General features: G+C 41.1%; 2 protein-coding genes across 4 annotated transcripts in view; one reads left to right on the forward strand and one right to left on the reverse strand.

Moving 5' to 3' along the window:
- The window catches only part of nsdhl (NAD(P) dependent 3-beta-hydroxysteroid dehydrogenase NSDHL), a 63,498-nt gene that overhangs the window by 26,632 nt on the left and 18,092 nt on the right, over positions 1–18,774 (forward strand). The gene's annotated exons all lie outside the window — the stretch shown is intronic.
- Positions 1–18,774, reverse strand: part of LOC144683759 (centrin-2) — a 30,204-nt gene that overhangs the window by 11,249 nt on the left and 181 nt on the right. For 2 of the 3 annotated variants that reach the window (XM_078547122.1, XM_078547123.1), the window contains exons 1-4: positions 16,941–17,063; positions 3,465–3,623; positions 1,751–1,879; positions 302–439 (exon numbers count right to left, since the gene is read on the reverse strand). In XM_078547122.1, coding sequence (XP_078403248.1) covers positions 302–439; positions 1,751–1,879; positions 3,465–3,623; positions 16,941–16,952 — 438 coding nt within the window. In that variant the 5' untranslated portion in view covers positions 16,953–17,063. Of the gene's footprint in view, positions 1–301; positions 440–1,750; positions 1,880–3,464; positions 3,624–16,940; positions 17,064–18,774 lie in introns of those variants that run through there. The other variant, XM_078547124.1, reaches the window with a different exon arrangement.

Consider the following 18,774-nt stretch of genomic DNA (forward strand, 5'->3'; position numbering starts at 1 on the left):
AAGGCCCCCCTGCCTGTTCAGGTGCACATAGATTTTGTGGCCCTCTCTTAAATACAGTAGGCCATATGTACTGGCCACCATTCATCCCAACATCACCGAAACAGATCAACAGGTTATTCATCTTGTGTTTTTTTTGTGAGACCTTGCAGTATGCAAATTGGCTACTGTTTTTGCAATCATAAAAGTGACTGTTTACTTAAAAAGTAATGAATTGATTGTAAAGTACTTTGGGACAAGGAGGCTGTGAAAAGTGCTATATAAATGAAAGTTATTACTTTTATAAAATATGCAACAAGCTCACCTGCAACTCTTCATCTGTGAGGTTTTCTCCAAGTTCTTTTGCCACACGCTTCAGATTTTTGAATGAGATTCGTCCAGTTTCATCATCATCAAACAGTCTAAATGCTTTCAGAATTTCCTCCTTTGTATCTTTCTCAGCCTGAAAAAGCAGCCAAATGCAAAAATTCAGTTTACAAGTTTGCTAAATATTGAAATAATTTCCAGGCATTGTCACACAACAGAGAACTATATTAAGATGCTGCTCAAAATGGGATTAGCAGTGGACACACACAAGCTCAACTGCACTTCTAAATGTTACAGGCAGTTTGTTTCTTAATAAATGAAGGCTAACATTGGGTGTATCACCAAACCCTACACAGTTCTAGCAACTTGACATTCCTATCCTACTATATAGGATGTCCCATAACTTGGTGAAGGCTGTAGTGATGGGGTGGGATTAAACAAGCCACTATACATGCTTCTTTCCACAATTCCTTCTGGGATTTTTTTGTCCTTTCCTGGATGGGAGTCGTTAGCTAGGCCAGCATTTGTTGTCCATCCTTAATTGCTCTTGAGAAGGTGGTGGTGATGAGATGCTTTTTTGAAATGCTGCAGTCCATGTAGTGTATGTACATCCACAGTGCTGTTAGGGAGTTCCAGGATTTTGACCCACTGACAGTGAAGGAACGGCGATATATTCCCAAGTCAGGATGGTGAGTGTCTTGGAGGAGAATTTTCAAGTGGTGGTGTTTCCATGCATCTGCTGTCCTTTGTCCTCCTAGGTGGTAGAGGTCATGGGTTTGGAAGATGCTGTCAAAGGAGCCGTGATGAGTTGCTGCAGTGCATCTTGTGGATGGTACACACAGCTGGCACTTTGTGTTGGTGGGAGGGAATGAATGTTTAAGGTGGTGGATGGAGTGCCAATCAAGAGGGCTGCTTTTTCTTGGATGGTGTTGAGCTTCTTCAGTGTTGGAGCTGCACTCATCCAAGCAAGTGAAGAGTATTCCATCACACTCCTGACTTGAGCTTTGTAGATGGTGGACAGGCTTTGGGGAGTCGGGAGTTAATTAATCAGTGGCTATGGAGAATAAAGGATAGCAAGTAAGGAAGAAATTACACTCCTCCTAGATGGGAGGTTTTCAGCATATAGTGCTAAAGCAAAATCCAGTTCTACAGGCCAGATAAAAGCAAAATACTGCGGATGCTGGAAATCTGAAACAAAAACAGAAAAACCTGGAAAAACTCAGCTGGTCTAATAGCATCTGTGGAGAGAAAAACAGATAATGTTTCAAGTCCGTCGAATCATACAGACTCGAAACATTAATTCCGTTTTTCTCTTCACAGATGCTGTTAGACCTGCTGAGTTTTTCCAGCTTTTTCTGTTTTTGTCTACAGACCAGATGTTTAGCTCCTTTAATTGATTTTTTTTAAAGGAACAAATGCAACAAAGTCTTTTTGCTTTAAAAATTACCATCTTTTGTGTAATGACAGCCAAGAATTCATTAAAGTCAATCTTCCCAGTGCCTTCCTTATCAATTTCTGCAATCATCTTCTTTATTTCTTCTTTCTTGGGTTCAAATCCCAAAGCTCTCATTGCAACCTGAAAAAGAAATTAAATTGAAAAAAGTTATATACTTGCTGTGGTCAATTGATTGTTGAAAACAATGGCTGATTGAATCCACTTGGCTTGAGAAACCCCATTAAGCAAATTGAAACATTAAAACATCTTTTTACTTATAAGAAAAACTATGAACAAGTAACCAAGAAAACTCAGGTTCTTGTGATTGAACATAGTTAGGAACAAACCTAGAAGTCACGTGACTCATTTGTGTAGCTCAAGAATAGGTGTAGAGCTGGTAATGTTATACTGCTGAAGTAATATGAGGTGTTCAGTTCAGCATTATTCTGTACATGTGTTCGAAAAAGCTCAACACATATGAAATGTTCATCTGTAAATTAACATTTGTACAGAAGCAGTAAGCAAATTTAAACCCTGGTACAAATTACAAAGTATTTACAGCACAGTTCAGCCCAACAGATTCATACTAGTGTTTCTTCTCCACATGAGCCTCTCCATTTAACCAAATCAAGATACCCTCCTTTAATGTGGGGTTATCCGCTTTAGTAGGAGGGACAGATGTGCAAAGTATTTCTTAAATGGTGAGAGATTATAAAATGTAGATGTAAGAAGGGACCTGGGTGACCTCATCAATAATTCACTGAAAGCTTACATGCAGGTGCAACAAGCAATTAGGAAGGCTAATGGTATGTTAGCCCATATTGCAAGTGGATTTGAGTATAGGGGTGGTAAAATCTTGCATCAATTGTATAGAGCCTTGGTTAGACAGCCAGAGTACTGTGTGCAGTTTTAGTTCCCTTAACTTAGGAAGGATATTATTGCCATAGAAAGTGCAACGAAGTTTCACCAGACTTGTTCCCGGGATGGCAGGACTGTCCTGCAAAGAGAGATTGGGGAAACTAGGCCTGTATTCTTTAAAGATTCGATGAATGAGAGGTGATCTCATTGAAACCTACAAAATGCTTAAAGGGATAGACAGGGTAGATGTAGGTAAGATGATTCCCCTGGTTGGGGAGTCTAGAACCAGGGGGCACAAGTTCAAAATAAGGGGAAAGCCACTTAGGACCAAGATGAGGAGAATTTTTTTAATTCCGAGCGTGTGAATCTTTGGAATTCTCTACCCCAGAGGGCTGTGAAAGCTTAGTCATTGAGTATGTTTAAAGCAGAGATTAACAGATTTCTAAATAACAATGGCATAAAGGGATGTGGATAGTGTAGGAAAAAGGCATTGAAGTGGATGATCAGTCATGATCATATTGAATGGTGGAGCAGGCTCGATGGGCTGAATGGCCTACTCCTGCTCCTATGTTCCTACACTTTCTCTTGTACTTATCCAGCTTCCGCTTGATTTACAAGTTTCCCAGGTGCAACACAATACTGATATTCAGTAATCGTGAGGAACAATTTAAGAAAAGTTTGGGCATCACTGGAAACAGAAGAATGGTTATTACAGACAGCAATCAAGTGGAGTGTTATTACATAAAAATGACCTGCTTATTGGTGTGAGCACTGGATTTTCTAGTTACGTCAAGATCATCTTTCAAAAGAACATCAACATCCTGAAAAAGGATTAGATGCACAGTTTAACTGCTAGAGCAGCCAATACCTTTAATTCTTTGACATCAATAGATCCAGCGCCATCTGTGTCAAACAGGTCAAATGCTTCTCGTATTTCCTGCTTTTGTTCTTCATTAATTTCTGGTTTTGGTCCAGGTTTCTTCCTCTGTACTGTTGCACTCAAAGATGTTTTTTTATAGGCAGAGGTCTGTGACATTGCAAACAATCATTTTTTTAAAATTAAAAGTATGCTGAATATTCCATCAATTTTGAATGGAAGCATGTTTCTTTCCGAATTTCAAAAACTTGCATTTATATAATGTCTTCAACAAAGAGAAACATCCAAAGGTTTCTGACAAAGGATGACAAAGATGACTGACAAAGAATGGAAAAATGGATACCAAGCTACAGAAAGATACACGGGTGACTAAAAGCACAGTGAAAGCTGGGAGTTTAAAGAGGGCTTTAAAAGGAGAAAAAGCAGAGAGGAAATTCAAGAATCTGGGGTCTCTGGCTGAAAGCACAATCACCAATGGTAGAGTGAAGGGTGAGAAGATGCACAAAAGACTGTAGTCTGAGGAACTGGGAGTTTGGAAGGGAAGAGGTTACAAAAAAAAGGAGCAAGGCCATGGAGATATTTAGACAAAGATGAAAGTTTTAAATTTGAAGCATTGAGGGCCCATAAGCCAATGTAAATTGTAAGACGGGCCCCAGGTAATCAGTACTTGGTCTGGGCTAGGATTCCAGAAACAAAGTTTTGGATGAGCTGAAATTTTGAGGGTGGAGAATGGGAGGCTAGCCAGAAATGGATCAGAATAGTTAAATCTATAAATGGCAAGAGCAGGAATGAGAATTTCAGTAGCTGATGGGCTGAGATAAGGATGGAGACTGACAATGGTACAAAAGTAGAAGTAGATGGTCCTTGTGATGTAAAGAATGAGGAGTCAGAATCTTAACTCGAGGTTAAACAGGACGCTAAGGGTGTGTACAGAGTGGTTCAGCCTCAGACAGTGGCCAAGGAAGGGGGTGGAGTCAGTGGCATGGGTCAGGGTTTATGTTCATCTTGGCATTTTCAAAACAAAAACTCATTGTGGCTATGTCACATCCAGTCCGGTTATCCAGGTACAGAACAATGCTTCTCAAAATATAGGACATGCACAAACATACCTGGAAAGGTAATGTGATGAAACACTTACCCTGTATACTTCTCAGCCCACAGGAGAGGCAGGCAGAATTTACAGTTTGTAGTACAGAAGATTCACTCAAAAAATATAGCAAAAAAAAAACCATAATGTTGCATGCAAGTTTTATTTTATATGTATTCTAGGATTCTTCGAAATATAATAATTTGGGAGTGGGAAGGCGGAAACCTTAAAGCCTTTCACCAGAAATGGACAGGGTAGAGCAATAGTGTACTATGTGTTACAACTGGAAGGAACAAGCTTGATGAACATGGAAGCCTTCCCCCACCTCGCCACACCTTGTTAACTTTCTCTGCGAGTTCTGCACCCCGGCCCAGCTCTCATTAAGATGTTGTCTCTTTTCTAGGTTGTGGTTTCATGAGTGCCAGGCACCCCCTTGTACTTTGCTAATGTGGCTATTATTTATTGAATTATGCAGCACAGAAGGAGGCTCCTTGGTAAAACTATCCATTAGTTCCACTCCACTGCTCTTTCCCCATAGCGCCATAGTTTATTTCCCTTTAAGCATTTGCCAGTTCCCTTTTGAAAGTTATTATTGAATCTGCTTTCACAACTCTTTCAGACAGTATGACATTATAACTCACTGTATAATTTTTTTTCCCCTCATGTCGCCTCGGGTTTTTTGACAGTCACCTTAAATCAATGTCCTTGTTACCGATCCTTCTGTGGCTGGAAAGAGTTTCTCATTTACTCAATCAAAATCATTTATGATTTTGAATACCTGCATCAAGTGTCTTCTTAATCTGCTCTTCAAGGAGAACAGCCTCAGACTCTACGTTCTCTCCACATAACTGAAGTCTCTCATCCCTGGGACTGACTCAAGTGTGTTTGATAAAAGTCTTGTTTCCTTGTTTTTGTACTGTATGTCTCTATTAATAAAGCCAAGGATCCCGTATGGTTTTTGAACAACCTTCTCAGTTTGTCCTGTCACCTTCAAAGATTTATGTACATAGATGCCTGGATGTCTCTGTTCCTGCACTCCTTTTCAAATTGTGCCTATAATTCATATTGCCTCTCCTAATTTTTCCTACCAAAATGAACCACTTTACACTTCTCGTGTGTTTTTAAATGAGTTGTTTGACTATGGGGACATCGCAGTTAAGCCTGATCCTGAAAGAAACATATTTCCAGTAGGGGTGTACAGAAAACAATTAGGGATAGACCCTTTGATTAGTTGTCCTCTTGCTGAGATCAGCACTGACCAGGCATTGAACCCTGGATCTACCCGGATTTTTGAAGCAGCTCTATCAATAGCTGTTTTTGATTACATTTCCTCTTACTTTCTCTCCATTACCCCCTGCCCCACCCCCCACCCCCCACCCCAACTCATTTCCCATAATCTGTTGAAGGGCAAGCTGGAAATAATGTTTTGAATTTCAAGTGAAATCTTTGATTTTCTTCAATCCATGATCATTGGGAGATTTTTTTAAATTTGTTTAGCAGGCGTCACAGGCTAGGCCAGCATTTATTGCCTATCCCTAATTGCCCTTGAGAAGATGGTGACGGTGAGCTGACTTCTTGAACTGCTGCAGTCCTTGTGGTGTAGGTATACCCACAGTGCAGTTAGGGAAGGAGTTCCAGAATTTTGACCCAGCGACGTTGAAAGAACAGTGACATATTTCCAAGTCAGGATGGTAAGTGATTTGGTGTGGAACTTCCTGGTGGTGGTGTTCCCACGGGCAGGGTTTTTCACTCAGCATGCGGGCGTGTGCCTGACACGCCCGAGGGCTGACATCAACGTGCACTCTTGCGATAGTTCGGTCAGCGAGCACACACCGGAACCAGCAGCGCGCCCGCCGACAATTAAAAGGTCATTAAGTTAACAATCGTGCTGAATTTTTCATTGCCCATTCAACCTAATGGTTGGCAAGCAGGCGAAAAGGCCAAGCGGCCTTTGCATTTTGTGGAAACCTCATCCACGGGGGATGGAGTTTCCTAAAGCAAATAAAAATAAAATTAAAATTTTACACTTGAATTAAAAACATATCGCTGTTCATGTGACAGACTCACATGAGGGGACATGTTTTATGACATTTTTATTTTGTTCATTAGTTTTTATAAACAGCACTTCATCTCCCTGAGGCAGCTCCGTGCCTCAGGGAGATTGAAACGCTTTTGCACGCATGCGCGAAGTTCGCGCCCGCTTGCCCTCCTCCCCCCCCCCGCCCGCACAGGCAGCGCTTAGCGCTGCCACTCGCATTCCTCGCTGGATGGGCCTTAATTGGCCCACCCGCGTAAAATTGCAGTGCGGAGCCGATTACAGGCGGTGGTCGGCTTCCCGACCACCCCCGCCAAGTACCTCCACCAAGGGCAAAGTTCTGCCCCATGTGTCTGCTGCCCTTGTTCTTCCAGATGGTAGTGGTCGTGGGTTTGGAAGGTGCTGCCTAAGGAGCCTTGGTGAGTTTCTGCAGTGCATCTTGTAGATGGTACACACTGCGGCCACTGTTCGTCGGTGGTGGAGGAAGTGAATGTTTGTGGAAGGGGGGTCAATCAAGCGGGCTGCTTTGTCCCGGATGGTGTCAAGCTTCTTGAGTGTTGTTGGAGCTGTACTCATCCAGGCAAGTGGAGAGTATTCCATCACAGTCCTGACTTGTGCCTTGTAGATGGTGGAAGGGCTTTGGGGAGTTGGGAGGTGAGTTACTCGTTGCAGGATTCCTAGCCTCTGACCTGCTCTTGTAGCCACAGTATTTATATGGCTAGTCCAGTTCAGTTTCTGGTCAATGGTAACCCCCAGGATGTTGATAGTGGGGTATTTAGCGATGGTAATGCCACTGAATGCCAAGGTGCAATGGTTAGCTTCTCTCTTGTTGGGGTTGGTCACTGCCTGACACTTGTGTGGCGCAAATGTTACTTGCCACTTGTCGCCCAAGCCTAAATATGGTCCAGATCTTGCTGCATTTGTACATGGGCTAAAAGCTTGTGTTATGGGTATTGTAATGAACAACCTGCGGCATGTTATCAATAAAAGGCATTTTATAGAGATTTTTTTCTCCAATTTTTCACATTAATTGCTTTGCTGTCATGAAACCAACATATAATTTTCATAATATTTTTATGGTTTATTGTGAAGTAGATTTATGGGTGTAAGTTTAGTTGGGTCTGTGTGAGATTTGATTACATTTTGTAGTCAAGCAGACTGCAAACTTTAAATCATCAAAAGAAGCTAGGTGTTTGACATGTTAATGAGTAAACATGGATGCTGGCTTAGCATGTAAGGTGTGAAGGGAATTTGCATTTTTAGATAAATGAAGGGACATTTGGATTTCAAAGGGATCTTAGCCTGTTTACAACTAGGCAGATAAGCAAGGCTAAGGAATGTGTTTATTTTTCCCAATGGTTACTGGTAATATATTGGCAACACTAAAGTTTTATGTTATGTGGAAGATACAGTTTCAAAGACATATTGAACAACAGAATTTACATATTAAAAAGAGAGAATCGTATATAAAGGAGAATGAAAGGTTATGTGTCAGACGGCCACGCAAGATCTAAAAGGAGTGTGTGAAATAGCCTTAATGAAGCCTCCAGCATTTGTACATAAGTCTGCTATCTAACGAAATGGAAGCTGGAAAAAAGACAGTTAGAATTCCACTGTCCAGGGTATTGTGTTAATTTGCTGAGTCAGTTTTAAATCTAAAATCTATTTTGGACCGTTGCCTTAAAGTGTAACTAGGTGTCCGGTTAATTAGGAATTTTAGGAGTTATTATAGTAGTAATTGTAGTCTTATGTATGTACTTGAAATCTTTTATCTTGTTAATAAATATTTTAATTTAATTTTTAAAATCTCTAAAGGTCTTGGTGGACTTATTACTTCTGAATTCAGTGCACACATCTCGTAATAAATACAAATTGCAAAACTGTTGTGATAGTGTGACCAGTTTCCTTTGTGGATTTGGTCCACCTGGCACACATCATCTGCCACGTCATAACATTCACCCACAGACAGTGACTTATGGAGGAGTGCTACTCCATTTATAGCGGTTACCCTCTAGTACCCTGCTTTAGACTGAATACTATGGAATATTAGCGTACTCAGCCATATGGCTAAATCTACCCCTTTACCATCAGGATACTTCTGGCTGGTGATCAGGGAAAGGGAGTTGGGAAAAGTGGATGAGGGCAAATGAGAGAATGAGGTAGATATTATTTCCTAATCTACAGGATACTATGGATACATAGTATGGTCGCGTAGTGATTATGCTACTAGGCTAGTAATCCAGAGACCCAAGTTCAAATCACACCACAGCAGCTAGGGAATTTAAATTCAATTAAATGAATTACGGAATAAAAAGCTGGTATCAGTAATGGACACCATGAAACTATTAGATTGTCATAAAAACTAATTTGTTTCACTGATGTCCTTTAGGGGAGGAAATCTGGCATCCTTACCTAACCTGACATATGTATGACTCCAGACCTACAGCAATGTGGTTGACCGAAATGTCCTCTGAAATGGCTTAGCAAGCCACTCAGTTATATGAAACTGCTACAGAAAAAGGACTGACCACCCAGTATTGACCTAGGCAGGACACGACAAAGGAAGCCCAGTCAACCTTGCAAAGTCCTCCTCACTAATATCCGAGATGTATTAAAATTGGGAGAGCTTTCCCAAAGATTAATCAAGAATTCATAGTCATACTCTCAGAATCCCACCTTTCAGTCAACATCCCAGACTCCACTATCATCCCTGGGAATGTCCTCTCCTAATGGCAAGATGGTGGAACAGTGGTATACGATCAGAGGGAATGGCCCTGGGGATGCTGAACATTGACTCCGGACCCCAGGAAATCTCATGGCATCATGGGCAAGGAAGCCTCCTTATTACCACCTCTGCCCTGCCTCAGCTGATGAATCAGTTCTCCTCCATGTTGAACACCGCTTGGAAAAACCACTGACAGCAGCATGGGTGCAGAATATACTCAATATCTGTCACCACGGTGACTTGATAACACCACTACTGTCCCAGCTGACAACATCCTGAAGGACAGGCTGCCAGACTGGAAGGACCAACAAGAGGGAAAAAACCTACTTGGCTTTCTCTCTCTGTCACAGATGCATCTGTCCATGACGGTATTGGTAGTTGTGACCAGCACACAATCCTCGTGGAGATGAAGTTCCATCTTCACACTGAGAACACTCTTCATCGTGTTGTTTGGCACTACCACCGTGCTAAATGAGAATGATCTAACAGCACTGTGGGCCATTAGCAGCAGCAGAATTGTAATCAATCACAATCTGTTTACTTATGACCCAGCATGAGATGCGATTCTAGTGATGCTACAACACAGGAATTTTTTAAAAATTCATTCATGGGATGTGTGTGTCACTGGCTAGGGCAGCATTTATTGCCCATCTCTCATTGCCCTTGAGAAGGTAGTGGTGAGCTGCCTTCTTGAACTGCTTTAGGTGAAGCAATGGAAGAAATATGCTATAACCAGAGCTGAACAATCCCACAACCAATTGATCAGTCTACAGTCCTGTCACATGCAGTCATAAATGGTGGTGGACATTTAAACAACTAATCGGAGAAGGAGGCTCCACGGTTATTTCTATCCTTGACGGGGGAGCCTAGCACATCAGTGCATAAGATAAGGCTAGAAGTGACTTGTAGATGATCCTCCTCGGTCTCCTTCTGGGGTCCCCTAGCATTACTATGCCAGTCTTCAGCCAATTCAATTCATTCTCTATATCAAGAAGCGTCTGAGCCCAATGGACAAAGCAAAGGCTATGGACCTGGATGACATCCAGGACATAGTGCTGAAGACTTGCACTCCAGAACAAATTGTGCTCCTAGTCAAGCTGTTCCAGCACAGCTACAACACTGGTTTCTATCCGACAATGTGGAAAATTGCAGGACGAATCCAAACTGGCCAATTAACGCCAAGTGAGCCTAATTTTGATCATCAGCTAGTGATTGAAGCTGTCATTGACTGTAATGTCGATCAGCACTCACTCACCAATAACTTGCTCACCAATGCTCAACTTGGGTTCTACCAGAACTTCTAGGCTCCAGACCTCAATATAGTCAAAACATGGACAAAGGAGCTGAATTCTAGGGGTGAGGTGAGAGTAACTGCCCTTGACATCAAGGCAGCATTTAATGCTGTTGAATGTAAAGGGGTGGGGGTTACACCCTCTTGTTGGAAATGGTCATTGTCTGGCACTGGTGTGGCTTGCAATGGGCCGTACAGTTAAGGAAAATAAAGAGTTTCTTCTGGTTTGGCCTATTTTAGCTGGGCATCAATTGGCCCAGTGGAGAGTTTACCCTTGAATCTCATTGACTTCAGCTTTACTATGCCACATTCAGTTAAATGCTGCCTTGATGGCAAGTTTTGAAAGTCTTAATTTGAACAGCTGCTCTGTTTACGACAAGGCGATATAAACTTTAAGTTGTTGGAATTTGTTCCGTAGGTGCATCCACAGTGCTGTTAGGGGGGAAGTTCCAGGATTTTGATCCAGCGACGGTGAAGGAACAGCAATATATTTCCAAGTCAGGATGGTGAGTGGCTTGGAGAGGAACTTGCAGGTAGTGGTGTTCCCATGCATCTGTTGCCCTTGTACTTCTAGTTGTGGAGCTCATGCATTTGGAAGTAGGGATGTTTTGCTACAATTGTACAGGGCGTTGTACAGTTTTGGTCTCCTTATTTAAGAAAGGATATAAACGTGTTAGAAGCAGTTCAGAGAAGGTTTACTCGACTGATACCTGGGATACCTGATATCTTATAAGGAAAGGTTGGACAGGCTGGGGCTGTATCCATCGGAGTTTAGAAGAAGAAGAGATGATCTTATTGAAACATATAAGGTCCTGAGGGGACTTGACAGGGTGGATGCTGAGAGGATGTTAGAGAGGCTAGAACTAGGGGGCACAGTTTAAAAATAAGGGGTATCCCATTTAAAATGAAGATGAGAAGAAAGTTTTCCTCTAAGGGTCATGAATCTTTTGAAACGCTCTTCCTCAGAGCGCTGGAGGCAGGGTCATTGAATATTTTTGAGGCAGAGGTTGATATTTTCTTGACTAACAAGGGAGTCAAAGGTTATCAGGGGTAGGCGGAATGTGGAGTTGAGGCCACAATCAGATCAGCTATGATCTTAGTGAATGGCAGAGCAGGCTTGAGGGGTCAAATTGCCTCCTCCTCCTAATTTGTATGTTTCAATATAGTATTCAATGATCACTTCCCTTTGGTTACATACCAGTGGCACTTTCTCTGTAAATGTTGGAATATATTTTGGAACAATTGATCCACAGCAGAAATCCAATTTACATCCAATACAATTTTTCTAGAATGCAGGAAACCAGCACGGGGGAATCTGCTGACGAAGAACATTTACCTATTTAATGGTTATTCTAGAATCTAGATATGAGAATGCAGATTCTCGAGCCATTTTTTGGGGTTCAATGTCAAGTATTATCTCTGGATTTCTTCAAATTTATTTCCTTATCAGGCATTTCTCTTGCATTTTTAGCTGGATGAACGCAAAAGTAGGTAAGGTGCATTGGCTCAGATTAAGTTCTTTATTGGCAGAGGCTTCGGGTAAACATAGGGCTTAGGAGCAGCAGTAGGCCATTCAGTCCTTTGAGCCTGCTCCGCCATTCAATAAGATCATGTCTGATCTGGTTGTGGCGTCAGCTCCACTTTCCTGTTTGCCCCCCGATAACCCTCAACTCCATTGTCTTTCAAAAATCTATCTAACTCAGCCTTGAATAAATTCAATGGCCCAGCTTCCATTGCTTTCTGGGGAAGAGAATACCACCTACAATGACCCCCTGAAAGGAAATATATCTCATCTTCGTCTTAAAAGGGAGACCGCTTATTTTTAAACTGTGTCCCCTAGTTCTAATCTTCCCACAAGAGAAAACATCCTGCCAGAATCCCCTATATCAAGTCCCCTCAGGGTCTTATATGTTTCAATATCACCTCTCATTCTTCTAAACTCCAATGGGTTTAGGCCCAACCTTCAAAAGATAAGGCCTTCATCCCAAGAATGATTTGAGTGAACCTTCTCTGAACTGCTTCTCGTGTAGTTATATCCTTTTTCAAATAAGAAGACCAAAACTGCACACAGTACTCCAGATATGGTTTCACCAAGGCCCTGTACAGCTGCACTAAAATTTCCCTAATATTACATTCCACTTCCATTCCAATAAACACCAACATTCCATTTGCCCTCCTAATCACACGACGTACCTGCAAACTAACATTTTGTGATTTATAAACCAGGACACCTAGATCCCACTGTACCACCAAGTTTTGCAATCTCTCTCCATTTAAATAGTATACTGCTTTTCTATCCTTCCTGGACAAGTGGACAAGTTCACATTTTTCCAAATACTCCATCTGCCAAATTTTTGCCCACTCACTTAACCTAGCTATATCACTTTGCAGATTCTCTACCTTCTCTTGACATTTTCCTACCTATCTTGGTATCATTGTCAAACTTAGCCACCATACATTCAGTCCCTTCATCTAAGTCATTGATAGAGATTGAAAATATTTCAGGCCCCAGCATTGATCCCTGCAGCATTCCACTAGTTACAGCTTGCCAACTTGAAAAAGACCCATTTATCCCTACACTCTGCTTCCTGTTAGCTAACCAATCCTTTATCCATGCTAATATGTTACCCCCTACATCATGAGCTCTTATTTTGTGATGTTACTCTTGATGTGGCACCTTATCAAATGCCATTTGGAAATCCAAGTATACCACATCCACAGGTTCCCCTTTATCCACCTTGCTTGCTTTTTCCTCAAAAACCTCCAATAAATTAGTTAAACGAAATTTCCCTTTCACAGACCCATGCTGAATCTGCCTGATCCCATTATGATTTTCCTTAATAATGGATTCTAGCAATTTCTCCAACTGGCCTTTGTTTCCCTCTTTTCTTGAATAAACATGCTCCATTTGCTATTTTCCAATCTGCTTGGACCCTGCCAGAATTTAAGCAACTTTGGAAGATTGTAATCAATGCCTTTACTATCTCTGCAGCCTTTAAGATCTTGGATGCAGGCCATCTGGTCCTGGGGACTTGTCAGCCTTTTGATCTAACATTCTTTCCTGTACGTTTTCTCTGGTGATGGTGATTATTTTAAGTTCCTCACTCCCCTTTACCTCTTGATTTTTAAGTATCTTTGGGAACTTTTCTAAGTCTTCCACAGTGAAGACAGATACAAAATAGCTGTTCAACACCTCTGTCATTTCCTTGTTTTCCAATATAAATTCTCCAGACTCACTCTATAGAGGGCCAACACTAGCTTTACTTACTCTTTTCCTATTTAAATACTTGTAGGAACTCTTACTATCTGTTTTTATATTACTAGTTAGCTTTCTCACATCCTCTACTTTCTCCCTCTTTATAATTTTTTTAGTCACTCTTGATTCTTAATCTCTCTAACCTTCTGACCTACCACTAATCTTTGAAGATTTGTACAGTTTTTTTTTCAATTTGACACAATCCTTAATTACTTTATTTAACCACGGATGATGCATCCTCTGAGTCTTTCTTTCTCGCTGGGATAAATCTATGCTGAGAGTTATTAAATATCTCCTTAAACATCTGCCACTGCATTTCTACTGTCCTACCTTTTAATCTAGTTTCCCACTTCATTTTAGCCAGCTATGCCTTTATACCCTCATAGTCACCTTTATTTAGATTTAAAATTAGTCTTAGACACACACTTCTCCCCCTCAAACTGAACGTGAAATTCTATCATGTTAGGATCGCTGTCGCCAAGAGGTTCCTTTAGCATGAGGTTATTGATTAATCCTGTCTCATTGCACATTACCAGGTCTAGAATAGCCTGCTCACTATTTAGCTCTAGAATGTACTGGTCTAAGAAAATGCCCCGAATACACTCTATGAGCTCATTTTCCAGCTACTTTTGCCAATCTGATTCGCCCATTCTACATATAGATCAGCATCACCCATGATTACTGTGGCATCTTTCTTACACGTCCCATTTATTTCTTCCTATTTACTCTGTCCTACTGTGTAACTACTGTTTTGGGGGTTTGGGGGGGGTTATAAACTATTCCGACGATTGACCCCTTACATTTCCTACTTTTTATCTCTACCCAAACTGATTCTACATCTTGCTCTTTCGAGTCTAAGAACATCTCTTACTACCATATTAATGACAGTCTTGATTAATGGAGCTACCTCACCACCTTCTTCTAGCTTCTTCTCTTTTTGAAATGTCAAATACCTTCAATATTCATGTTCCCGCCTGGGTCTCCTTACTTCCGTGTCTCTGTAATGGCTCTAATATCACACATATTTATTTCTATCTGTGCTAACAATTCATCCATTTTGTTACAAATGCTGCATGCATTCAGATACAGAGCCTTTAATTCTGTCTCTTTACCATTTTTGCATCTCTTATCTTATCTGCTAGTGCACTCTTAAGTTTGTAGGCTCTGTCCCTTCCTGCCACATACTGGTTATCATTACCCACTCTCTATTCTGCTCTTATTACCTTGTTGTTTCCCGTTGATTTACCACATGTCTCACACAATCCCTTCCCTCCACTATTTAGTTTAAAGTGAGGAATTCAAGCAATGAAACAATGCAAGAAGCCTGGATGACCTGAGCTGACACTACAAATCCTGCATAATTCTTTGATACAGGGCTTTCTCAGACACCAGTACATGATGGACTCTTTGACCCTACAGGAGCCTTCTAATTGTTTCATGCATATCAAGAAAATGAAGCAAAAAATGTATCCATATACAAATTCTCCATCACATGCCCAAACTATAATGTTTGTACTTGCAGCCATGAAAATAAATCACTAATCATAAAGAATATTAAAATAGTCTCAAGAGGATCATTTGATCATAAACCCATCAGAATTTGTCAGAATTAGGCACACGAAGAAATGAAATTAAAGAGATTAGGTTTTGTAGCAGTACCGATGGTGATGATGTATCTGGAAGTACGGTCAATATGTAGCATTCAACTTTGAATGTATGGTCACTGTTGCATTTTTACTTTGTCAGCGAAATTGGTTAGAGCTCAACACCAAGTATGATCTTTGAACTTCTCCAATTCTATCCCCTTATCAGGTACTAGTTCCTCACTTTTGTGTCTGCAAGAGCAATCTATGTTGGCTTAATATTGCAATGAAAATAAGAATGGCATTTCCTGTGGAAAGGAGAAATTCATTATCAGTGATTAAAGTTATTGGATAGAACAACATCTTACATGTTTATAGCATCTTTGGCATGGCAAAATGTTCCAAGGTGCTTCACAGGAATGTTATCAGACAAAAAAATTGACATCAAGACACTGCAGATGGAGATGGAATCATTAGCAGCCATTTGCAACTTGGACTGAGTAGCTGCATGTTTGTGTACTAACATCACCTAAGTAACAGACTTCGTTGTGAAGGTCCATCAGTGTCAGGTTGCAACAAACTTAAACATAACTGTGCCTAGTGCATAATTTAATTTTGGACATTTAATGGTATATTCTGTTGTATCATTAATCTACAGAACAACAGATATACTGTTGGGCTTATGATAATTAACTTCTATTAACAAATACTAATTATTAGTTTTTGGGACATAACCTGGCCAGACTCCCCAGTTAACTGTTACAAAAAGGTCAATACTACTAATGGGATTTTTCGAGGTGTCACTTTTGGATGAGATGTATAACTGACTCCGTTGGCTCTTTCAGGTGGATGTAAAGATCATTATTCAAAGAAGAGCAGCAGAGCGCACTCCGTATCCGTGTTGTCACTGTTCCTTCAAATAATGTCAGCAAAAGTGGTTTAACTAGTTACTCATTTCATTTTTGTTCGTGGGACCTCGTTGTACGCAGCGAGACAACAGTGACTATGCATCCTCTGGTAAACCGTGCTTCTGCTGGCAGCAGAACAGTGGTTTTAATCTTCATCAGTTTATGGGATGATTCCAAAGAAATTAAATTATCTGTTATGTATGAAACACAAGATACAGATAGGAAATCCTATCCATTCTTGCTCGACATGTTGGAGTGTGTGGGGGCTGGGGATAAAACCACACCCAAACTAAACCCTTTTAGCTCGAATATTGAATAGAATATTAAATAGAATCTGTTTACTTTGATCGCCCTACCTTGTTTTACTTATGATGCCCAAGCCCAAAATTAGTTCCCTAGGATCCGATTGCTCCATTTGTCCCTGATTTCCAATTCTCACTCCCACACACTGTCCCTCACAATTCTCATCTCCCACCAACCCCCATCCTCTCTATAATCATCTGCTATTGTGGCTCTCCGGGCTTTCCTCGGGATATTGTGATGTACCGGCCATTATATAGGATCAGAAGGGCCTCCACTCACCTTCGCAGCCATTTCGCAAGCTCTGAACAAAGTGCTGAGAACAGGTTTGCAATGTCCGAGCTATCGCATCGCTAAGACACAACAGCTCCAAAATCCAGCACCATAACAACGGCTGCACCAATCACAGCTCAGCAACTAACACCCGATGGGCGAAGGCAGCCGTCAATCATCCCAACCTGTGGGCGGGCTCTAACAGCTTTCAGCCAATAACATTGCTGCGCCCGCCTTTAAGCAAAGATAAACCGCGCTCATTGGCTAGTGGGACCCGCCTGCTCAACCTGATTGGGCATATTTGTGACATATAGGAATAATTATGGTCGAGGTCGTGGTGAGAAACGAAGTGCAGAGTGCTGGAAAAGCCGAGGCCCAAGAGAAACAGGGTTAAAACTCTCCTGGTGATCCCGAGAAACAGGGTTAAAACTCTCCTGGTGATCCCAAGAAACAGGGTTAAAACTCTCCTGGTGATCCCGAGAAACAGGGTTAAAACTCTGATGCAAAAACAGAATTACCTGGAAAAACTCAGCAGGTCTGGCAGCATCGGTGGAGAAGATAAGAGTCGACGTTTCGAGTCCTCACGACCCTTAAAATTCTGATGTTCTGAAGAAGCGGGGTTAAAACTCCTGGTGATGTGGAGAAACAGAGTTAAAATTGTCCTGATGACCTGGAGAAACAGGGTTAAAACTCTTAATGATGAGAAACAGGGCTATAACTCTTTTGATGATGCAGAGAAACAGGGTTAAAACTCTTCTCATGACCTGAAATATAAACTCTGACCTGCTGGGTATTTCCAGTATTTTCTATTTTCATTTCACGTTCAGCCACTGCCATGCAGAAATTAAGCCCTTCCCTGTAAACCCTCCAATGTCCCTTAAAGTTTCCCCCATTCATTTCAATCGAGAAGGAAAATCCGTTGGTAAGGGTTTTTTGTTTCAATGTGAAATGTTCCCACTGGAAGCAGCGGGAAACTTTGGACTAGCTCCAGGTGAGTTATGGGTCCCTGGGAAACCACATTGTCTACTGGTAACTCTACAAGCATCTTAGTTGGGATATTGGTAAAATAGTGGAATGAACTAAAATGGTAGATGGTCAGTAAGTGTGATATGATGCATTTCAGTAAAAAGTAATGTAGTAATTATACTCTTAAATGTTGTTGCTGAGGAAGAGCAGAATGATTTGGGGGCACAGGTTCAAAGGATATTAAAAGCAGGATCTCTCATTGATAAGGCTGTAAAAAAAAACCTGATGGGAGGTATAAAACATATGAGATAATAGCGATCATATATAAAACCTTAGGACTTCAGTGAGTACTATCTGGAGATTTATTTTCATCAGAACTACATGGATTGAAAGGCATAATGAAATAAACATTTTAAATTATGAAATATTGGGACAAATTATCTTTTTCAGTGTTGTAACTTCTATGTATTACTATTTTAAAGCAAGTTGTTAAATTGAGACAGTAGGACAAGTACTAGTATCAAGCAAATTTCGAATATCAGGGAATTCTCGTGCACTATAGACTGAACAATACATTGAAGGGAAAGAGGTTTAGTCTATATAATGCCTTCATGACTGTAGGACATCCCTAATAATGTAATTTTGAAGTGTAATCACTGCAGTAGGGAAACAGGGCAGCCAATTTATGTACAGTAAGGTCATGGAAACAGCAATGAAATTAATAACCAGAGTCAGTTTTAGTGTTATTGCTTCAGTGGTAAATATTACCCCGGACACCCTGAGAACTCCACTCCGTTCCTCTTCAGATGTTCACCTGAGAGAGTGGATGGGACATTAGTTTTACATTTCTTCTGAAAGATGGCAGCTCCAACAAGGC

Source organism: Cetorhinus maximus, chromosome 8 (genome assembly GCF_964194155.1).
Source record: "Cetorhinus maximus chromosome 8, sCetMax3.hap1.1, whole genome shotgun sequence".
NCBI lineage: Eukaryota > Metazoa > Chordata > Chondrichthyes > Lamniformes > Cetorhinidae > Cetorhinus > Cetorhinus maximus.